We start from the raw sequence: 20,472 nt of genomic DNA, 5'->3' as shown, positions 1-20,472 counted from the left end.
GTGTTGTCTGCAGCTTTGTAAACGTCAACCCTCTCATTGTTTTTGTGCGTCTCAAGCGAAAAGTTTGATTTTTAAGTTACTCTCTAATCCCCCCCCCGTCTTAAGTGTTACAATTAATCTTGCCTATCTCCTCATTCCAGCCACATTAACTTGCATTTTGCGTCGCTGAATTCCGCTCGTCGGATCACTTCTGTTGCGTCTTCAGATATTTTCGCATGCTTAAGTCCTCTTCTGCCCTCATTCTTCTCAATAGTTTTTCAATATCCACAGTTACTGACATGTATTAGTCTATTACACCAGTTGGGCATCTACGTTTACGTGTATCATAGACAGTGTAGGTTCAAGAATTGAACCTTGCGGTACTCCTCTTGTTGCCATGTGTTTAGATACAATATCTACAAGAAGCTTTGATATGGACGTCGTTTGGCTCAGGATATAGCTTAATGTAGTCATACTTATTCTGTTTATGACTTAATGACTTCTCTTTGACTTCTCTTAGAATTGTGAAAAGGGAATTAGGTACTAGGGTTTTTTTTCCCACTCTGAACCCATACTGGTTTTTTAATCACATTCTACGTTTTCCCAGTGATTTACTAACTTATTTTATTTTTCTCGCTGCTGGGCAGGTGTGTGTGTCAGTGACTCGTGTGTGTGTGTGTGTGTGTGTGTGTGTGTGTGTGTGTGTGTGTGTGTGTGTGTGTGTGTGTGTGTGACTCTTGTCTGTTACTGGATATCCGTATTCAATTTTCAGAGTTTGTTAGCTTGGTGGAGCTGAAATTTGTTGAATTTTCAGGTTGATGCAGCTGGAATTTACAGGTTTAGTGAGCTTGATGGAGCTGGAATTTGCAGGTTTGGTGAGCTTGATGGAGCTGGAATTTGCAGGTTTAGTGAGCTTGATGGAGCTGGAATTTGCAGGTTTAGTGAGCTTGATGGAGCTGGAATTTGCAGGTTTAGTGAGCTTGATGGAGCTGGAATTTGCAGGTTTAGTGAGCTTGATGGAGCTGGAATTTGCAGGTTTAGTGAGCTTGATGGAGCTGGAATTTGCAGGTTTAGTGAGCTTGGTGGAGCTGGAATTTGCAGGTTTAGTGAGCTTGGTGGAGCTGGAATTTGCAGGTTTAGTGAGCTTGGTGGAGCTGGAATTTGCAGGTTTAGTGAGCTTGGTGGAGCTGGAATTTGCAGGTCTGGTGAGCTTGATGGAGCTGGAATTTGCAGGTTTAGTGAGCTTGATGGAGCTGGAATTTGCAGGTTTAGTGAGCTTGATGGAGCTGGAATTTGCAGGTTTAGTGAGCTTGGTGGAGCTGGAATTTGCAGGTCTAGTGTGAGCTTGATGTGAGCTTGGAATTTGCAAAGCAGGTTTAAGCTTGATGGAGCTTTTTAGTGAGCTTGGTGGAGCTGGAATTTGCAGGTTTAGTGAGCTTGGTGGAGCTGGACCTTAAGATATCTTACACACTGAAAGAAATTAATTTTCCCAAGAAATGTACTCATATGTTTTATATTCAGAGAAAAAAGAAAAAGGTCGTTATGGAAGGTAGAAAGTCGTTATGGAAGGTAGGAAGGTCGTTATGGAAGGTAGGAAGGTCGTTATGGAAGGTAGGAAGGTCGTTATGGAAGGTAGGAAGGTCGTTATGGAAGGTAGGAAGGTCATGGAAGGTAGGAAGGTCGTTATGGAAGGTAGGAAGGTCACCATGGAAGGTAGGAAGGTCATGGAAGGTAGGAAGGTCGTTATGGAAGGTAGGAAGGTCGTTATGGAAGGGAGGAAGGTCGTTATGGAAGGTACGAAAATCGTCATGGAAGGTAGGAAGGTCGTCATGGAAGTATTAAGGTCGTCATGAAATGTAGGAAGTTCGCCATGGAAGGCAGGAAGGTCGTCATGGAAGGTAGAAAGGTCGTCATGGAAGGCAGGAAGGTCGTCATGGAAGGTAGGAAGGTCGTCATGAAAGGCAGGAAGGTCGTCATGGAAGGTATTAAGGTCGTCATGAAATGTAGGAAGGTGGTCATGGAAGGTAGGAAGGTCGTCATGGAAGGTAGGAAGGTCGTCATGGAAGGCAGGAAGGTCGTCATGGAAGGCAGGAAGGTCGTCATGGAAAGCAGGAAGGTCGTCATGGAAAGTAGGAAGGTCGTCATGGAAGGTAGGAAGGTCGTTATGGAAGGTAGGAAGGTCGTCATGGAAGGTAGGAAGGTCACCATGGAAGGTAGGAAGGTCATCATGGAAGGGAGGAAGGTCGTTATGGAAGGTACGAAAATCGTCATGGAAGGTAGGAAGGTCGTCATGGAAGTATTAAGGTCGTCATGAAATGTAGGAAGTTCGCCATGGAAGGCAGGAAGGTCGTCATGGAAGGTAGGAAGGTCGTCATGGAAGGCAGGAAGTTCGTCATGGAAGGTAGGAAGGTCGTCATGGAAGGTAGGAAGGTCGTCATGGAAGCCAGGAAGGTCGTCATGGAAGGTATTAAGGTCGTCATGAAATGTAGGAAGGTGGTCATGGAAGGTAGGAAGGTCGTCATGGAAGGTAGGAAGGTCGTCATGGAAGGTAGGAAGGTCGTCATGGAAGGCAGGAAGGTCGCCATGGAAAGCAGGAAGGTCGTCATGGAAGGTAGGAAGGTCGTTATGGAAGGTAGGAAGGTCGTCATGGAAGGTAGGAAGGTCGTCATGGAAGGCAGGAAGGTCGTCATGGAAGGTAGGAAGGTCGTCATGGAAGTATTAAGGTCGTCATGAAATGTAGGAAGTTCGCCATGGAAGGCAGGAAGGTCGTCATGGAAGGTAGGAAAGTCGTCATGGAAGGCAGGAAGTTCGTCATGGAAGGTAGGAAGGTCGTCATGGAAGGCAGGAAGTTCGTCATGGAAGGTAGGAAGGTCGTCATGGAAGGCAGGAAAGTCGTCATGGAAGGTATTAAGGTCGTCATGAAATGTAGGAAGGTGGTCATGGAAAGTAGGAAGGTCGTCATGGAAGGTAGGAAGGTCGTCATGGAAGGTAGGAAGGTCGTCATGGAAGGTAGGAAGGTCGTCATGGAAGGCAGGAAGTTCGTCATGGAAGGTAGGAAGGTCGTCATGGAAGGTAGGAAGGTCGTCATGGAAGGTAGGAAGTTCGTCATGGAAGGTAGGAAGGTCGTCATGGAAGGTAGGAAGTTCGTCATGGAAGGTAGGAAGTTCGTCATGGAAGGTAGGAAGTTCGTCATGGAAGGTAGGAAGTTCGTCATGGAAGGTAGGAAGGTCGTCATGGAAGGTAGGAAGGTCGTCATGGAAGGTAGGAAGGTCGTCATGGAAGGCAGGAAGGTCGTTATGGAAGGTAGGAAGGTCGTCATGGAAGGTAGGAAGTTCGTCATGGAAGGTAGGAAGTTCGTCATGGAAGGCAGGAAGGTCGTCATGGAAGGTAGGAAGGTCGTCATGGAAGGCAGGAAGGTCGTCATGGAAGGTAGGAAGGTCGTCATGGAAGGTAGGAAGTTCGTCATGGAAGGTAGGAAGTTCGTCATGGAAGGCAGGAAGGTCGTCATGAAGGTCGTCATGGAAGGTAGGAAGGTCGTCATGGAAGGTAGGAAGTTCGTCATGGAAGGCAGGAAGGTCGTCATGGAAGGTAGGAAGGTCGTCATGGAAGGCAGGAAGTTCGTCATGGAAGGTAGGAAGGTCGTCATGGAAGGCAGGAAGGTCGTCATGGAAGGAACGTCATGGAAGATCTGTAATATTCTATTCCATTATTTTTTACAAAATACTGACTAAAAATCACATACTCTCCAGTCTTATAATCATCTCATTTCTAATCATATGATATTATCTCCTAAATCATTATTTACAACTGAATTTGATAACTCTTTCTAATTGATTTAGAACGTGTTCAAAATTTCTTCCTCTGTTCTAGTAACTGCTAGCTAGATCTAGTATTGACAGTATGTTAATGTGTTGCCTTCTCTCACTCGTCTAGGGTCCCTAACATGTTGAGGCGTACAGGGACACGCCTTTACTTTCAGAAATTCTTTTTTATGACTTACAGTTTTAACTTCACAGGTTCCCTATATTTTGGGTGTTTATAATTTACATCTGTGTTCGTTTTCTTAAGAAATTGTTTGACTGCTTGGGGACGCCCCTGTTACTGTGCAAAGAATTTCTTGTTTTCGTTATTATAAACCTCATTTAACGTGTATGTGTCAGCTTTTTTGTGTGTACCACCAAGAGAACTTTAATATCAACAGCAACAACAACAGCAATAACAGGAGCAATAGCAGTAATAGCAGCAGCTACAACAACAGAAGCAGAAGTAGTGGAATCAAAAGCAGGAGCCATATTAAAAGCAACGACAGTGATAGGAACAAGTGCAGCATCAGCACCACCACCACCACCACCACCACCACCACCACCACCACCACCACCACCACCACCACCACCACCACCACCACCACCAGAATCAGTGGCACTAATTGCAGCATTTAAGCAGCTAATACACGAGTACATAGTTAATTAACCTCTCATCATACTTTTGTGAACGATGGTGAGAGTGTTTAGTGTTAGGATGATAGCGATTACTAACACCAGTGTGGTGGTGATAACACTGATGCTATCACCAAGCACAGCTACAACCAGAGCCGCTACAACCACTACTACAACTATCATCACTACCACAATCTACCACCACTACCACAATCTACCACCACTACCATAATCTACCACCACAAGCTACCACCACTACCACAATCTACCACCATTACCACAATCTACCACAGCTACCAGAGTTACCACAATCTACCCACTACTAACTACTAACATTATCACCATCTCCTCTGCCTCATGTTGTAAGGATATTGACTTGCCTCTCGTGGTGTTGAGGTAGGATTACCTTAATTCTATTGATTACTCTGGGCGAAGGGTTATCTGGGAGAAGGATTAACTGGGCGAAGCATTACCCTGGGTGAAGAATTACCCTGGGTGAAGAATTACCCTGGGTGAAGAATTACCCTGGGTGAAGAATTACCCTGGGTGAAGAATTACCCTGGGTGAAGAGTTACCCTGGGTGAAGAATTATCCTGGGTGAAGAATTACCCTGGGTGTGAAGGAAGGATAGATCACTCCTGAAATGTAAAAGTCTAAGGGACGAAAATGCCAGGTTTGCGAGTGTGTGGGTGTGTGTACTTGCCTATTTGTGGTTGCAGGAGTCGATTCACAGCTCCTGGCTGCGCCTCTTCGCTGGTCACTACTAGGTCCGTCCACTCCCTGCTCCAAGAGCTTTATCGTACCTTTTCCTAAAGTTATGTATGGATCCTGCTTCTACTACATCACTCTCTGGAGTGTTCGTGTATGTGTGTGTATGTATATATATGTGTGTGTGTGTGTGTGTGTGTGTGTATTTGTATTCACTTCCATATTGTCTAATTTTTCCTTAATTAAAAATCACCAAAGGTTTCCTGTTAGCGAATGGTGTGTCAACTATTTGGACTTAATCATAATGTCTTTACAAAGGTGTGTTCACTCACGGGATGAGTAACACTGCCCAGTACTGTTGTTATGCTGGTGTGTTCACTTACAGGATGAATAACTATACCCAATACCGTTATTTTTTGATATATTGACTCTCCCCTCGGAGGAAAATCCGAAAAAAAACTCGCCTATAAATATTCGACAACTTTGCGTATAGAGAACAGCGTCATAACAAACATTTGTCACATATATCCATGTTGCTTTCACGCAAATATTTCAGATTTACAAAAAATTCCATTTATATTATTCCGCATTTAATATTATCGTAATGTAATATTAGTAGAATTTAGAAAAAAGGTCATAAATTACTACGTGCCTGAGTCACTGAGGTTGTATACAGTGATCATCATTCACGATGACAGAACTAACAGGTTTGAGGTGATCTGACGGAGAGTCACACGCATATCACCGCCCATGTAAACAGTCGTATTTGTTCTGTCAACAGTGTGTTTACCGTGTTGGGATTACTTATACTCCGGTGGGTTCGTGAGATTGGCTCTGGTCGCTTACACTACAGTGGGTTCGTGAGAGTTCCTCCGGTCGCTTACACTACGGTGGGTTCATGAGAGTTCCTCTGGTCGCTTACACTACGGTGGGTTCATGAGAGTTCCTCTGGTCGCTTACACTACGGTGGGTTCATGAGAGTTCCTCTGGTCGCTTACACTACGGTGGGTTCATGACAGTTCCTCTAGTCGCTTACACTACGGTGGGTTCATGACAGTTCCTCTAGTCGCTTACACTACGGTGGGTTCATGACAGTTCCTCTGGTCGCTTACACTACGGTGGGTTCGTAATAGTGGCTCTAGTCTCTTCTACTCAGATGCACTCTTAGACCTCTTTACAATCAGTTGGACGGTAATTCTGCTTCTGATAGTGGAACCTTTTGTGTACGTATAAATCCTTCGTTAGGTGACTGTCGAAGCAGGTGCCTACTTGTCTCTCTGTTTATCTTTCACACACTTGTCTTCTCTAGCTGAGACGGGCTGTCGTGTGGAACTTGACGCTTGTGTTAAGTTTGGTTTATTCAAAGAACGAGTATTGCTGTTTCTTTTGGAACACGGATATTGTCAAACGTTAAGCACTCGTTTACTGTACTGAGATATTACAGTACAATCACTCAAAATATTTTGCGAATGTTTGGAAGTGTTCGAGTGTTTAGGAAATGTTTAGAAAACATTTGCGACACATTCTCGCTATTACATATACATATATATATATATATATATATATATATATATATATATATATATATATTTATATATATATTGTGCCGAATAGGCAGAACTTGCGATCTTGGCTTAAATAGCAACGCTCATCTTGCCATATAGGACAAGCAAAAATTTGTGTATGCAGTAATTTCTCCAAAATCATTCTGAACCTAACCAACAAAATATATTTCACTGTGTTTGTTTGGTATTAAATTATTGTAAACAAATCTAAAATATATTTAGTTGCGTTAAGCTAAAATAAATTGCCCTTGTTATAATAAGGTTAGGTAAGTTTTCTAAGTTCCTTTTGGTGCAAAATTATAAATTTTTACATCAACATTAATGAAAAAAATATATCTTTAAACGTATAAGAGAAAATTTTAGAAAGGACTTAATTTTAAATGAGTTCTTGCTAATTGACCAGTTTTACATATTCGGCACGACATTATATATATATATATATATATATATATATATATATATATATATATATATATATATATATATATATATATATAATATATATATATATATATATATATATATATATATATATATATATATATATATATATATATATATATATATATATATATATATATATATATATGCTTATTTTAGGAACTAAATCATTCTTGTTAGTTGGTAAAAGTGTTTCGAGCAGCCTGAGTGACTTTAAACCCCCGTAAACCCCCATTAACCAACTCTTATGCAACGTTAAACCTGTTAAGTGTTGCAACAATATTGATAAAGTTTTCGTGAGGTAATAAGGTTTATAAGTTGTTTTATCGTAAAAAAAATGACGATGCACAGACATTACAAATCTTTATTCCAGCGCATAAATTCTGTTCGATTTGTTGTATCGACCAGATTTGGGTTAGACACGATAGGGACTAACAATAGACAACAAAATCGGGATAAACAGACGGCGAGACAGGAGGTTATTAACAGAAGGCAAGATCAGATTTAACATACGAGACAGGGGCTAAAAACATATAAAATCTGGGTTAACAGACATCAAGACAGGGGGTTAATATCAGACGGCAAGAACAGAGTTAACGCACAAGACAGGAGCTAATGACAGGCGGCATCTAGCGCTGACAGAGAACCAACTGCACTTCATTCTTTAGCCTCGATGTGGGGTAAAATATCGTGCAAAGAGGGGAAAAATAAAATAGAACAATGCCCAGAGCGCCATAATTTCACTTTAGTCATACCACATGGTTTACTTAATGTAAACAAATGAATCCCATCAAATGACATTAGGGGGTCACTGAGGTAGACTAATTGAGGCGCATAAACTCTGACACTGCGCTACTTGTTTTGCAATGGCAGGATTGCCAACAAACATGTTAAGATGACACTATTTGCGTAGCACATTTCTATTTAAAGACGGCGTTTCGCTCGTTGACTAACTTTCTCAAACCTCAAAATGGCTCGTTACCGAGCGAAACGTTGGCTTTAAAAGTTTACTCTGGCAATATGGCCGTTTTACTGCAGTACCGCTTGTTGGCACACCTCTTGACACATGAGCGGCTCTCAGGCGTGACGGAAAACCATCATTCCTGGCACATTTAGATCACTAGTAATGTCCTCTCAGGTTTTGTGTATCTGTAACAGGATTGATAGGAGATATACACAAGTTAAAATACTTCATGTTCCACCAATTGCTTTTCCGGCCATTGGGAACGACAGGTAGAACCGTTCAGGAACACATTCTTGCACACTTGTACAGCATTGTTCTGTGCGTATTGTGACTCGTATTACGGGCATTCGTCTTGCGATATCATTCCTTCCCCTTACCCCTGGGGTTCCCCAGGGTAATGGCTGCGTGCATTTACCGCATGGCGCCATAAAGAACACGTAGATAATGCAAGCGTGTATTATAGTGAAGTAGCTGGCCATTGGCCATGACGTTGTGCGTAGTGTGTGATATACAGCGAGATTCCTCAGTGCCTCCTTTAGGAGGAGCCGTAAGCTAATTACGGGTTGGAGAGTGGAGAATTGCAGCCTGGAGATACATCGCTCGGAGCTCCTGAAGAAGATTATTGGATGGAATGAAGTATTTAGGGAAAAGTATTAACACAGAGACAAGTTATTGAACAAGCTTTTACATGGACGAGATTTCGTTCTCTGTGGAACATCAAATCACCGACTTGATAAACACACACAGCGATACGTTTTCCCGACCCAAACCTCCTCTTTAATGTGTCTATGTCTTCTTACGGATATACTGATCGCCAAATTACAAATAAAATATTGGTCTGCTTATCGGCATGATTACATCGTCCTCAATATGTATGTCATGACTGACTACTTGCGTGAGCAAGTTTTGTTGCGAACTATAACCCAGTAAACAGATGGTCCTCTGGTAAACACACTACTACAATGGCTGCCATGGTTCTTTAAGCGATGAATCCATCTTGACGAAAACCTCCCAAGTTTTCGTGGCTTCGATTAATAAGAGCCTTTGTAACGCCAACACACAGATAGCGCCTTTGTCCGGATTCATAGCCTCGGCTGCCAGCCACAACAGCCTGGTTGGGCGTGGGGGCATTAGATGCCTTTAAAGCTACGGTAATAAAGTGGTGATGAATGAGACAAGGAGGGCGATGAGTAAGGCCCAACATAGCAGCAACAAAGGCCGGAAGATAACACTGTGAGCGGCGGGTCGTACTCGCAAAACTCTCAACAATGCCGCCCCCAACTAATCCAGGTAATTGGATTCTTAACATATCGCTGGTAGTGATGGCGGGTGTAATAATGGTAATAGGTAAACTAGCAGCTACCGTGTGTGATGGCCTGAGCAGCGCCGCCGTTATATCCTTTTCTCAACGTTCTTATACTTCCTCGCAAGCATTATTCCTGTTTATTTTACGCTCCAAAACACAAATCATTCTACGTTCTGAAACACTAATCATTCAGCATTCTAACGTATAATCACTCTGCACTCTAATCGTTTGGAAATCTCTTTTCCATTAATATAATTTGAGCGTTGGTAATACTAAGGTGTCACTCTGAACACGGACAAATCTCTTTTGCTCAAACCACGGTACGGGTGGGGATCTAACTCGCGGCGAGTGAGTGGTAAAACTCCAGGCCAGTGCGTAAGCCCTTACGCCAGGGTGCTCCAAGAAGATTGATCGAACTAGGTATATTTATCCACCATAGAGAAGTTAGCTCATCTTTTGCCCATCCATGAAATTGGATACGAACCTGCAAACTCGGCATTAGAGTGCACTGTACTTTATACTAGAGCCTGGCATTGTGGATAAAGTACTGTGTACTCTGATGCCGAGTTTGCAGATTAAAATCCTGCTTTAGACTGAGAGATAATGTTTGTAAATAACAGTTTTGCCCGTGAGATATCACCTCACATGTACAGCCAGTCGGGTTAGGTAAGATTTATCAGGAAACAGAACAAGTGTTTCCTGACGCGGGTCTTAGTCATAAGATGACCCGCAGCTCGAGTTTTTGGTCGTTTGATCGAGGCCTTCTGCTGGCTTCCCAGTCCATTAATTTTAAAATGCAGCTTAGTTTATTACCTCAGAGAGTGTGGGCCAGTATGCGTACTGCAGCACATGTCCAGTTTTATGGAAAAAGGACATTTTTGTACAGTTCAAGACATTTAGTACCTGTCTTTTTTCCACTTCTCGGTATCACCATACCAGTCTTAACAAAACCGTTGTTTCTACACTAATTTTCCACACTGAAACATAAATTCTTCAGACCAGTTTTATTCAAGTGCCCGTTATGTGAAGCTGGTTCACTTATTATTACAAATATTAAGAATGTGAGGTTTGTAATTTACAGAACATGTCTATGTGAGAGCTTTAAGAACATATATACTTCCAAGTGTTGGCTAGGTACATTCACAGGCATCATGGGCATCCAAATCATATATTTTCTGCATCATCTTCAGGGCATTGCTTTTCTTTCTCGTGGATTGTTACTAGTCTAAGCAGACAGAAGTCTTCTCAGGATAATGTTTTTTTTTTTATGAAGATTATATATATATATATATATATATATATATATATATATATATATATATATATATATATATATATATATATGCAAGGAATTCGTAAGAGCAGGCGAAATATACACAAACACTGATCTCTGGCTGAAGGAGACTCGAACCTACGAACCTTGGAACAAGGTACGCAGTGCTATACCATTCTCACCACACTGGACCAATACCTTGGCGTCCAGCTTGCGCTAGACGTTGATCCAAGGCTTACAGCTTTTCATCTCATCCCCTGCATGCATCAGCCTTACTAGAGATTTTAACAATGCAAGGAATTCACAAGAGCAGGCGAAATATACACAAACACTGATCTCTGGCTGAAGGAGACTCGAACCTACGAACCTTGGAACAAGGTATTCAGTGCTATACCAAACTCACCACACTGGAGGTCATTTGAAGCTTCAAGTTGGGAAGACAAGACATAACTTTCAAAGAAGTCCTGCGAGACCTAAGTTTGTGCGTGTGTGAAGTGTTTATATAGACTGTTCTCCTCCCTTTACGGGCGTGCCTTAGCTCTGGCGAAGGGCTCTTGATCCATGGAATTGTTGCTACCTTATCTTTTGTTGGATCAGACTTGATTTTCTTTCCCTGTCCAGGTGATGTGTGGCCTTTAAGAGTTTAGCTCTTCCTCAAGTTGTGTTGTAGAGGTGTGAGCAATGCTCACACCTCTACAACACAATTCTCCTCAAAGTTTTGTTAAGTTATACCATGAATTAAGGAAAGATCCTCGACCTCACCTTACGAAACATAAAACGAATGCGATAGTAATTATAGACAAGGTAGAATATAGTGGAAAAATGAACATGTTATTAGAAGACGGAGGAACTTACGTGCCTGTTACGACTATGGTCGTACCCGATATATTTTATACTAGGATGTGATCCTTTATTATATATATATATATATATATATATATATATATATATATATATATATATATATATATATATATATATATATATATATATATATATATATGCTAATATTGTATTATATTATGTTTTGTTAGTCTATATTAAGTGGTTTTCATGTAGTGGGAAACTACCAGTTGGAGAGCCAGTTACTAGTTCAGGTACTGACGTCTCCCTCAGTCACGTGACCAACCTGACGTCAGCTTACCACTCAGTGGTAAGAGATAAGATAAAGTAAGATTTCGTTCGGATTTTTAACCCCGGAGGGTTAGCCACCCTGGATAACCCAAGAAAGTCAGTGCGTCATCGAGGACTGTCTTAACTTATTTCCATTGGGGTCCTTAATCTTGTCCCCCAGGATGCGACCCACACCAGTCGACTAACACCCAGGTACCTATTTGCTGCTAGGTGAACAGGACAACAGGTGTAAGGAAACGTGTCGAAATGTTTCCACCCGCCGAGAATCGAACCCGGGCCCTCCGTGTGTGAAGCGGGAGCTTTAGCCACCAGGCCACCAGGTTCACCACTCTTGCTCTGAGTAGGTTCCCACACTCGCTCAGAGTAGCTTCACTCTCTTCCGAGCACATTCAGGCACTCAGCCTTTAATACATTCCCCCGCTCTAGAAGATTACTTAGTCCCAGACAACGTGTACTTTTATGCATAACACTACAACAGAGAGAACATTGTATCACATACTAAGTTTTATATGGATTCTTTTATAATAAGGATCACATTTTATTTAGTGGGATCAGTCTCCTAATGATAACCTCCATATTAAAATGACATGTGTCTAAGGACAACTAGACCAGAGATGGATTCGACATCTTGTTACGGAAAGGGGTCAAAACAGGCCTATAGACATGGCCCCTGACGTAACAGTGCCTCTTAACGTGCTTTTGCAGAAATAAACCCGTCATTACTATAAAGCTTTATGTCCAGATTATGAAGGTGGCGCCGATAAGCCACATAGTATTAAAGCCCCGTGGATATTGATGCATTCCGGGGAACTTGATTTAGGAACTGCCAGCGGTGATCGTCGCGTTCTGCCTTTGTTTACCATTCAAGCAAGAGCTATCTAGCCTTTTTCAAATTCTTTAAATTGTCGTATTTTTTTTTTTTTTTTTTTTTTGTCCTGATAAAGTTCCATTATTGTTCACAGTGTCTAGCACTTATTTTACATAATTTATCACCCTGTGTGTTCACATAAATGATTTAACAACTTCATTCCATAGAATGTCCGTCTGTCTGTCTACTCCAAAGAGTATCTGTCTGTCTCCCCCACAGAGGTTGACGGTATGTCTGTCTGCTCCGCAGATCGCGAGGACGGGAGCATTGACGGTGACGCGGCGGCCAAGCGTCGGCGGTCAAGGACCAACTTCAACTCGTGGCAGCTGGAGGAGCTGGAGAGAGCCTTCGAGGCTTCTCACTACCCTGACGTGTTCATGAGGGAGGCTCTGGCCATGAGGCTGGGGCTCACCGAGAGCAGAGTAGCCGTGAGTATCTTACCCACCACTGTTGTGTGACTGAGAGCAGAGTAGCCGTGAGTATCTTACCCACCACTGTTGTGTGGCTGAGAACAGAGTAGCCGTGAGTATCTTACCACAACTGCTGTGTGTCTGAGAGCAGGGTAGCCGTGAGTATCTTACCCACCACTGTTGTGTGGCTGAGAACAGAGTAGCCGTATCTTACCCACCACTGTTGTGTGGCTGAGAACAGAGTAGCCGTATCTTACCCACCACTGTTGTGTGGCTGAGAACAGAGTAGCCGTGAGTATCTTATCACAACTGTTGTGTGTCTGAGAGCAGGGTAGCCGTGAGTATCTTACCCACCACTGTTGTGTGGCTGAGAACAGAGTAGCCGTGAGTATCTTACCCACCACTGTTGTTTGGCTGAGAACAGAGTAGCCGTTAGTATCTTACCACAACTGCTGTGTGTCTGAGAGCAGAGTAGCCGTGAGTATCTTACCACAACTGCTGTGTGGCTGAGAGAAGAGTAGCCGTGAATATCTTACCCACCACTGTTGTGTGACAGAGCAGAGTAGCTGTGAGTATCTTACCTACCAGTGTTGTGTGGCTGAGAGCAGAACAACCGTGAGTATCTTACCCACCAATGTTGTGTGACTGAGAGCAGAACAACCGTGAGTATCTTACCCACCAGTGTTGTGTGACTGAGAGCGGAACAGCCGTATCTTACTCACCAGTGTTGTGTGACTGAGAGCAGAACAGCCGTGAGTATCTTACCCACCAGTGTTGTGTGACTGAGAGCAGAACAACCGTGAGTATCTTACCCACCAGTGTTGTGTGACTGAGAGCAGAACAACCGTGAGTATCTTACCCACCAGTGTTGTGTGACTGAGAGCGGAACAGCCGTGAGTATCTTACTCACCAGTGGCGATAAGTGCTCTGAATATATCTTAATAATCTGTTAATTTTAAAGTCTGTAAACTTAATTAGGGGTAACTAAAAGTGCAATTCATTTGAATTACTCCATCTCCTCCTCTTTCTTCTAAATCATCTTCTTTTCTTCTCCTTTTGCTCTTCCTCCTCTTTCTACTTCGTCTTCGTCTTCACCTTCCTTCTGGACGTGTTAACTTTGTATTTAGAAACAAGAGCGGCTACTCCCCAGCTCTCCTTATAGAGTCTCTGGCTCCACAAATGGCTGCCTGGATCACTCTAGACACAATATCAAATGAACAAGCACTATTCTCCTCTGTTTTTGTTTTGGGACATCAGAGATGTGAGGGAAAAAATATCCGAGGAAAATTTATGCTATTGTAAATTTTCAGGCATAATTTATATCCCATTATTAGCTGAATTCAGGCAAAAAAAAAGGTGCAAGGCATTTAATGACTCCTGAAATGCAAATTGAGTGTGTGTGTGCAGGGTATTGAGCATTGGTATTGTTGTGGCATGAGCAGGATCAAGATGTGTTGAGCTCCAATGAGATGTGTGAAGCTGTGGTGCTTCCACAGTGAACAGTAATTGTGTTGAAGCAACTGCCTGCGTAAGTGATGTGTTAGATGACCCCTTTGTCTTTCTCTGTGTATATCTGCGCGCACGCACACACACGCACACACACGCACACACACACACACACACACACACACACACACACACACACACACACACACACACACACCTAGTAGCAATCAGTGACGAGGCGAGGCCAGGAGCTATCACTCGACCCCTGCAACCACAAATAGGCTAGTACACACACAACTACATATAACACACCAACAACAGCCACACACACACACACACACACACAAACACACACACACTAGCTAAAAGCTAAGAGGTATGTCCTACGAGGAGAGGTTAAGGGAAATCAACCTGACGACACTGGAGGACAGGAGAGATAGGGGGGACATGATAACGACATACAAAATACTGAGAGGAATTGACAAGGTGGACAAAGACAGGATGTTCCAGAGATTGGACACAGTAACAAGGGGACACAGTTGGAAGCTGAAGACACAGATGAATCACAGGGATGTTAGGAAGTATTTCTTCAGCCACAGAGTAGTCAGTAAGTGGAATAGTTTGGGAAGCGATGTAGTGGAGGCAGGATCCATACATAGCTTTAAGCAGAGGTATGATAAAGCTCACGGCTCAGGGAGAGTGACCTAGTAGCGATCAGTGAAGAGGCGGAGCCAGGAGCTCGGACTCGACCCCCGCAACCTCAACTAGGTGAGTACAACTAGGTGAGTACACACACACACACACACACACACACACACACCAAAACTAATTCCATCCTTCACTGATTAATACATTTACTCTGTCTTGTATATAATGTTTACTTCTATCTTCGAACATATTTTTAAATCCGTCAAGTGAATCTTTCCTATTGATTAGAAATATACACAAATAACCCACTCACATGAGAGAGAAGCGCATGTCGACGTTCTGGTCCTATGTGGACCATTTACAAGCCACAGTGGGACTTGTAAATGCTCCAAGTCGGGCCGAAACGTCGTCACAAGCTTCTCTCTCCTATGTGCGGGTTATCTGTGTATTGTTCCAGTCACGGTATTGTGCCTTTTGTTATTTAGAAATATCACAGCAGTGAGGACTGATCCTTGTAATACCCCGCAGAAGACACCTCACCAGGGAATTTTACTTCGTATTCCCATTTTCCTCTCAAATAGGAGAGAGAGAGAGAGAGAGAGAGAGAGAGAGAGAGAGAGAGAGAGAGAGAGAGAGAGAGAGAGAGACAGAGAGAGCGGGTGCGCGCGTGTGTGTTTTATCACATAAATGTGGTTGCAGGGGTCGAGTCTGTGCTCCTGGCCCCGCCTCTACTGCTCGGTACTGGTTTCACACCCTCCAGGCTGCCTAAGGCCAACTACCAATTGCTAAAGCTTTGTATGGACTGGACTCTGCCTCTACCATTTCGCTTTCCAGGTTGTTCCTGGCTACTCTAATATATATACATATATACATATATACATATATATATATATATATATATATATATATATATATATATATATATATATATATATATATATATATATAATATGTAATGTGTTGTGTGTGTGAAAATAATTAATGTTTGTCTTAACCAAATATTTTGCTATTTTTTAAGTATTTAATGATGTGTCTCACAGTCTATTCTTCGTGATCAGTTTTCCTTCATTAACCTGCATGACAGGAAAATCACTACAAAACGCGTGATCACAATGATGATAAATTAAAATTTGTAAAAAATAGCAGGATACAAGCGTCTGAAGTTCAAGTGCTTTTAGACGCACATCTTCGGAAGAGTTTATTTTTCTGATGATGTGTTTGTAAAGGTATGAAAGAGTTCAGGTGTTTGCATTTTTTTCACTGACGTACTTTCTCACACACTTGTAGTGAGTAAATTCGTGACAATTCTATAGTTACGTAGGTTTTAGGGATTTGGCTAAGCTTGTTCCATCAGAACCTGATAAAATTTTCATTTGGCCTGTCATTCGGCAGGTGTGGTTCCAGAACCGACGAGCGAAGTGGCGGAAGAAGGAGCATACGAGGAAGGGCCCGGGCCGCCCGGCCCACAACGCCCACCCACAGTCCTGCTCAGGAGAACCCATCCCTCCAGAGGAACTGGAACGCCGGGAGCGACACCGCAGGGAGAAGAAAATCCTGAAGCAACTGGAACGGCAGCAACGCAAACTGGCCCTCAAGGGTGTTCACGTGACCCTCGAGCAGCTGCGTCGCGAGTACGACAATCAGCACAAGCTTGAGCCCGAGATCGATGTAGTAGGCGAAGTTGAGCAGGAGCAGCATACGCAGTCGAGGGAGACTACCGTCAAGAGACCCGCTTTCTCTATTGAGAGTATCTTGGCTCCCTCTCGCCCTGAAGATCGTGGTCCGCCCTCTCCAGGAACTCTTCTGAGAGGGGCGCCGACCCCTCCTCCCACGCCCCAAGACACACGGTACTCCCTATACATTCAGACCACTAAACATGAGATGCAGGACTCTGCGTCAGATTGCGACGTCCCGGAGTCTTCCGGAGAGTCTTATACAACGTATAACTCGGATGATCAGGGTCTAACGCATTTACGATCCGATGAAGCAGCAAGAGCGGATTCCCTAGAAACACTGAGCTCGCTAGATCACTTAAGTACAGGGGAAAGGCATTCTTCAGGCTCCCTGGCTTCACTAGATTCACCTATCAAATTAGACGACCCAGGAGACAAGATCGAGGTTGGAACATCTGTGACTTGCAAACCTGAAGAACTGCCAGGGCAAGACAATGACGGTCGAGAGTGCTGAGTCTTCATTTATATTTCACTAGTCAAAGACAAATATTATATAATATCCAATATGATGGCCTTTACGAGGTGTCAGAAGTACTTATGGTTATACATTCTCTGACACCTTTAATAAAATACATCAACATTTATTTCTTGAGAAATTAGAATTATTTCTTGGGAAATTAGAATTATTTGTCATCACATTCTGGACACTATTTTTCTTTTGTCACGAGACATTACCCACCAGTCGACTAAAATATATTTTTTTTAACTTTCTCTACGATGTGAGGTTGTCATCCTCAGTAATTACATACATGCGCTTTAACTCACAAAGGAACTGAAACTTCACTAAACACTACGCCAGAATTCTTTCACCCCCGCCAGTCCCCGTAATCTCAGCAGATCGACCTTATATACATGTACAGCATGTTCTCTGCCCTCATTCCTTCGTTACCCTGAACCTGAGAAAACACTGTTTTCCCCCCGGGTCTTTTGCCACAGTATTTCCATTCACTGATTTGTAATAAATTTCTCGATAACTATTCTCTCAGTTTTCATTAATGAACTCGAGAAAGTCTTGTCATTACCTTCCTGGCGCTGTCATTCGCTGTGGCATAGCGATGAATGTGTCTGATACAGTGTGTTTACGCGAGTCTCACTTCGATGTCTCTGTCACTCAGAGAGACTGAACTATCAGACAAAAACCAGCATGCATCTTTAAGATGGATTAATTCATTATTTCACTGACAGAATGTCTTTGCATGGATTTCTCAAACAAACTGATTTCCTTTTACTCGGAAAACTATCTCCAAGAACCATGTATAAACCCAATGTTAGAAACAGAAAGAAAATTATGTTTAAATGTAGTCGATTTCTTTTTTTTATTATTATTATCACACTGGCCGATTCCCACCAAGGCAGGGTGGCCCGAAAAAGAAAATCTTTCACCATCATTCACTCCATCACTGTCTTGCCAGAAGGGTGCTTTACACTACAGTTTTTAAACTGCAACATTAACACCCCTCCTTCAGAGTGCAGGCACTGTACTTCCCATCTCCAGCACTCAAGTCCGGCCTGCCGGTTTCCCTGAACCCCTTCATAAATGTTACTTTGCTCACACTCCAACAGCACGTCAAGTATTAAAAACCATTTGTCTCCACTCACTCCTATCAAACACGCTCACGCATGCCTGCTGGAAGTCCATGCCCCTTGCACACAAAACCTCCTTTACCCCCTCCCTCAATATGTCGATCATTAATATATAGATTATTTTATTTTGGAGAACAGGAAGAGGCTAAAAATTTTAAACATGAGTAGGCCTTAGAGATTAGATTTTTTTTAATGTTTGTTTATAGATAACTGCCGGGTTTAGGATGGTCACTCATAATGAAATTTCATTATACAAGACATCATGAAACTCGGGACATATATATTAAAGTGGACGAACTTATATCTGAAACTTAATGGCTGAGAACTCCACGATAAGAACTCCACAGCGTGACCTCCACACTGGGTCCTCCACAGTGAGAACTCCACGCAAAGAACTCCACAGTGAAAATTCCACAATGAAAACTCCACAGTGAGAACTCCACAGTGTGACCTCCAAAGTGAGAACTCCACAGTGTCACCTCCACAGTGAGAACTCCACAGTGTCACCTCCACAGTGAGAACTCCACAGTGTCACCTCCACAGTGAGAACACTGTGGAGATTTATGATGAGAGAGATTGTTGTTTTTGTTGTTGTTGTTGGCAAGAGAAAGCTGTTCGTATCACCCTTTATCCTCTCAGTAATTTCTAACTCTTCTGAATCAATAAACAGTTTAACTGCAACTTCCAGGAGTTTTATTGACCCGTGTTTACATGTCTGTCTTTTAATGTCATTAATATGACATACCTGATCCTCGTGGAGGGAATTTCTAATTAATAATAGGACTCGGGTACAGTCCTGGGGACACTTGGTGATGTCAGTCATGTTTCCTGACGTCAGAATAGTTCTACAACTTTCCCATTAGCCAATGGATGGCAAAACATCTACAATAAAGATACCCAGATGTTGCACATGTGTCTGATTCTTCAACTCGTCGGTATTGTATACCATATATGTATATCTCGCAGTAAACAGATGTTAGTCTGCTGTTGTGAGGCGCATCCAGGGAGGAACTGTTAGTATAACCTTGACAAAGCTTTATTATGAAATAGGTTTGGATATAATAGCAGATCTTGGCTTGTAAAATGAACGTTGTAATGGGTTGACGTCGCTCCGGTGTTTACTCTCTGATATTTGTCAATGAACGTTGTAATGGGTTGACGTCGCTCCGGTGTTTACTCTCTGATATTTGTCAATGAACGTTGTAATGGGTTGACGTCGCTCCGGTGTTTACTCTCTGATATTTGTCAATGAACGTTGTAATGGGTTGACGTCGCTCCGGTGTTTACTCTCTGATATTTGCCAATGAACGTTGTAATGGGTTGACGTCGCTCCGGTGTTTACTCTGATATTTGCCAATGAACGTTGTAATGGGTTGACGTCGCTCCGGTGTTTACTCTGATATTTGTCAATGAACGTTGTAATGGGTTGACGTCGCTCCGGTGTTTACTCTCTGATATTTGTCAATAAGATGACATGCTGGAGTTGATAGTTACTGGGACGGAACCACTTTCTACGAAATATTTTTTTGCTTCTTTGAGAGATACTAAATGAGTATTGAGCATACACATAAACACACACAGTGTTCATGACCACACTACCTGAGTTCTGATCATGATGCTGAGTAAACAGCCTCAGCAAGTGAACCTCTGTGAGAAACAGACATTTGTGTACCACCAACCTTCTGATAGTGGTAAGTCCTGAAGATCCAGGACATATATAGTGGATAAAAAAGGCTTCGAGGAAGAATATTTGGAGTTCTTCCTGAAGCCATTTGAACATTCCACTTCCCCTACCACCCCATCTTTTCATTTTTTACCAATAGGTATATTTTATTACATAATATGGTATTACAGATTTAAGAGATACATTGCTGGTATAAAGATGGCATATACAGTACATAAGGTGTGAGAGATACATGTCTAGTACATATTGCTATGTGTTTATCCCTGATCATAATGCAAAAATCTCATTCAGCT

The 20,472-nt window shown here is 42.5% G+C and overlaps 1 protein-coding gene across 5 annotated transcripts in view; it reads left to right on the top strand.

Annotated features, from left to right (window-relative positions):
- LOC128700253 (homeobox protein unc-4 homolog) overlaps window positions 1–19,176 on the top strand; it is a 35,051-nt gene extending 15,875 nt beyond the window's left edge. For 2 of the 5 annotated variants that reach the window (XM_070100054.1, XM_070100053.1), the window contains exons 2-3: window positions 12,924–13,102; window positions 16,571–19,176. In XM_070100054.1, coding sequence (XP_069956155.1) covers window positions 12,924–13,102; window positions 16,571–17,365 — 974 coding nt within the window. In that variant the 3' untranslated portion in view covers window positions 17,366–19,176. Of the gene's footprint in view, window positions 1–12,893; window positions 13,103–16,570 lie in introns of all 5 variants that reach the window. The other 3 variants (XM_070100051.1, XM_070100050.1, XM_070100052.1) reach the window with 2 other exon arrangements.
- The last annotated feature ends 1,296 nt before the right edge of the window (window positions 19,177–20,472 follow it).

Source organism: Cherax quadricarinatus, chromosome 71, assembly GCF_038502225.1.
Source record: "Cherax quadricarinatus isolate ZL_2023a chromosome 71, ASM3850222v1, whole genome shotgun sequence".
NCBI classification, from domain to species: domain Eukaryota; kingdom Metazoa; phylum Arthropoda; class Malacostraca; order Decapoda; family Parastacidae; genus Cherax; species Cherax quadricarinatus.
This window is presented reverse-complemented; position numbering and strand designations above follow the sequence as displayed.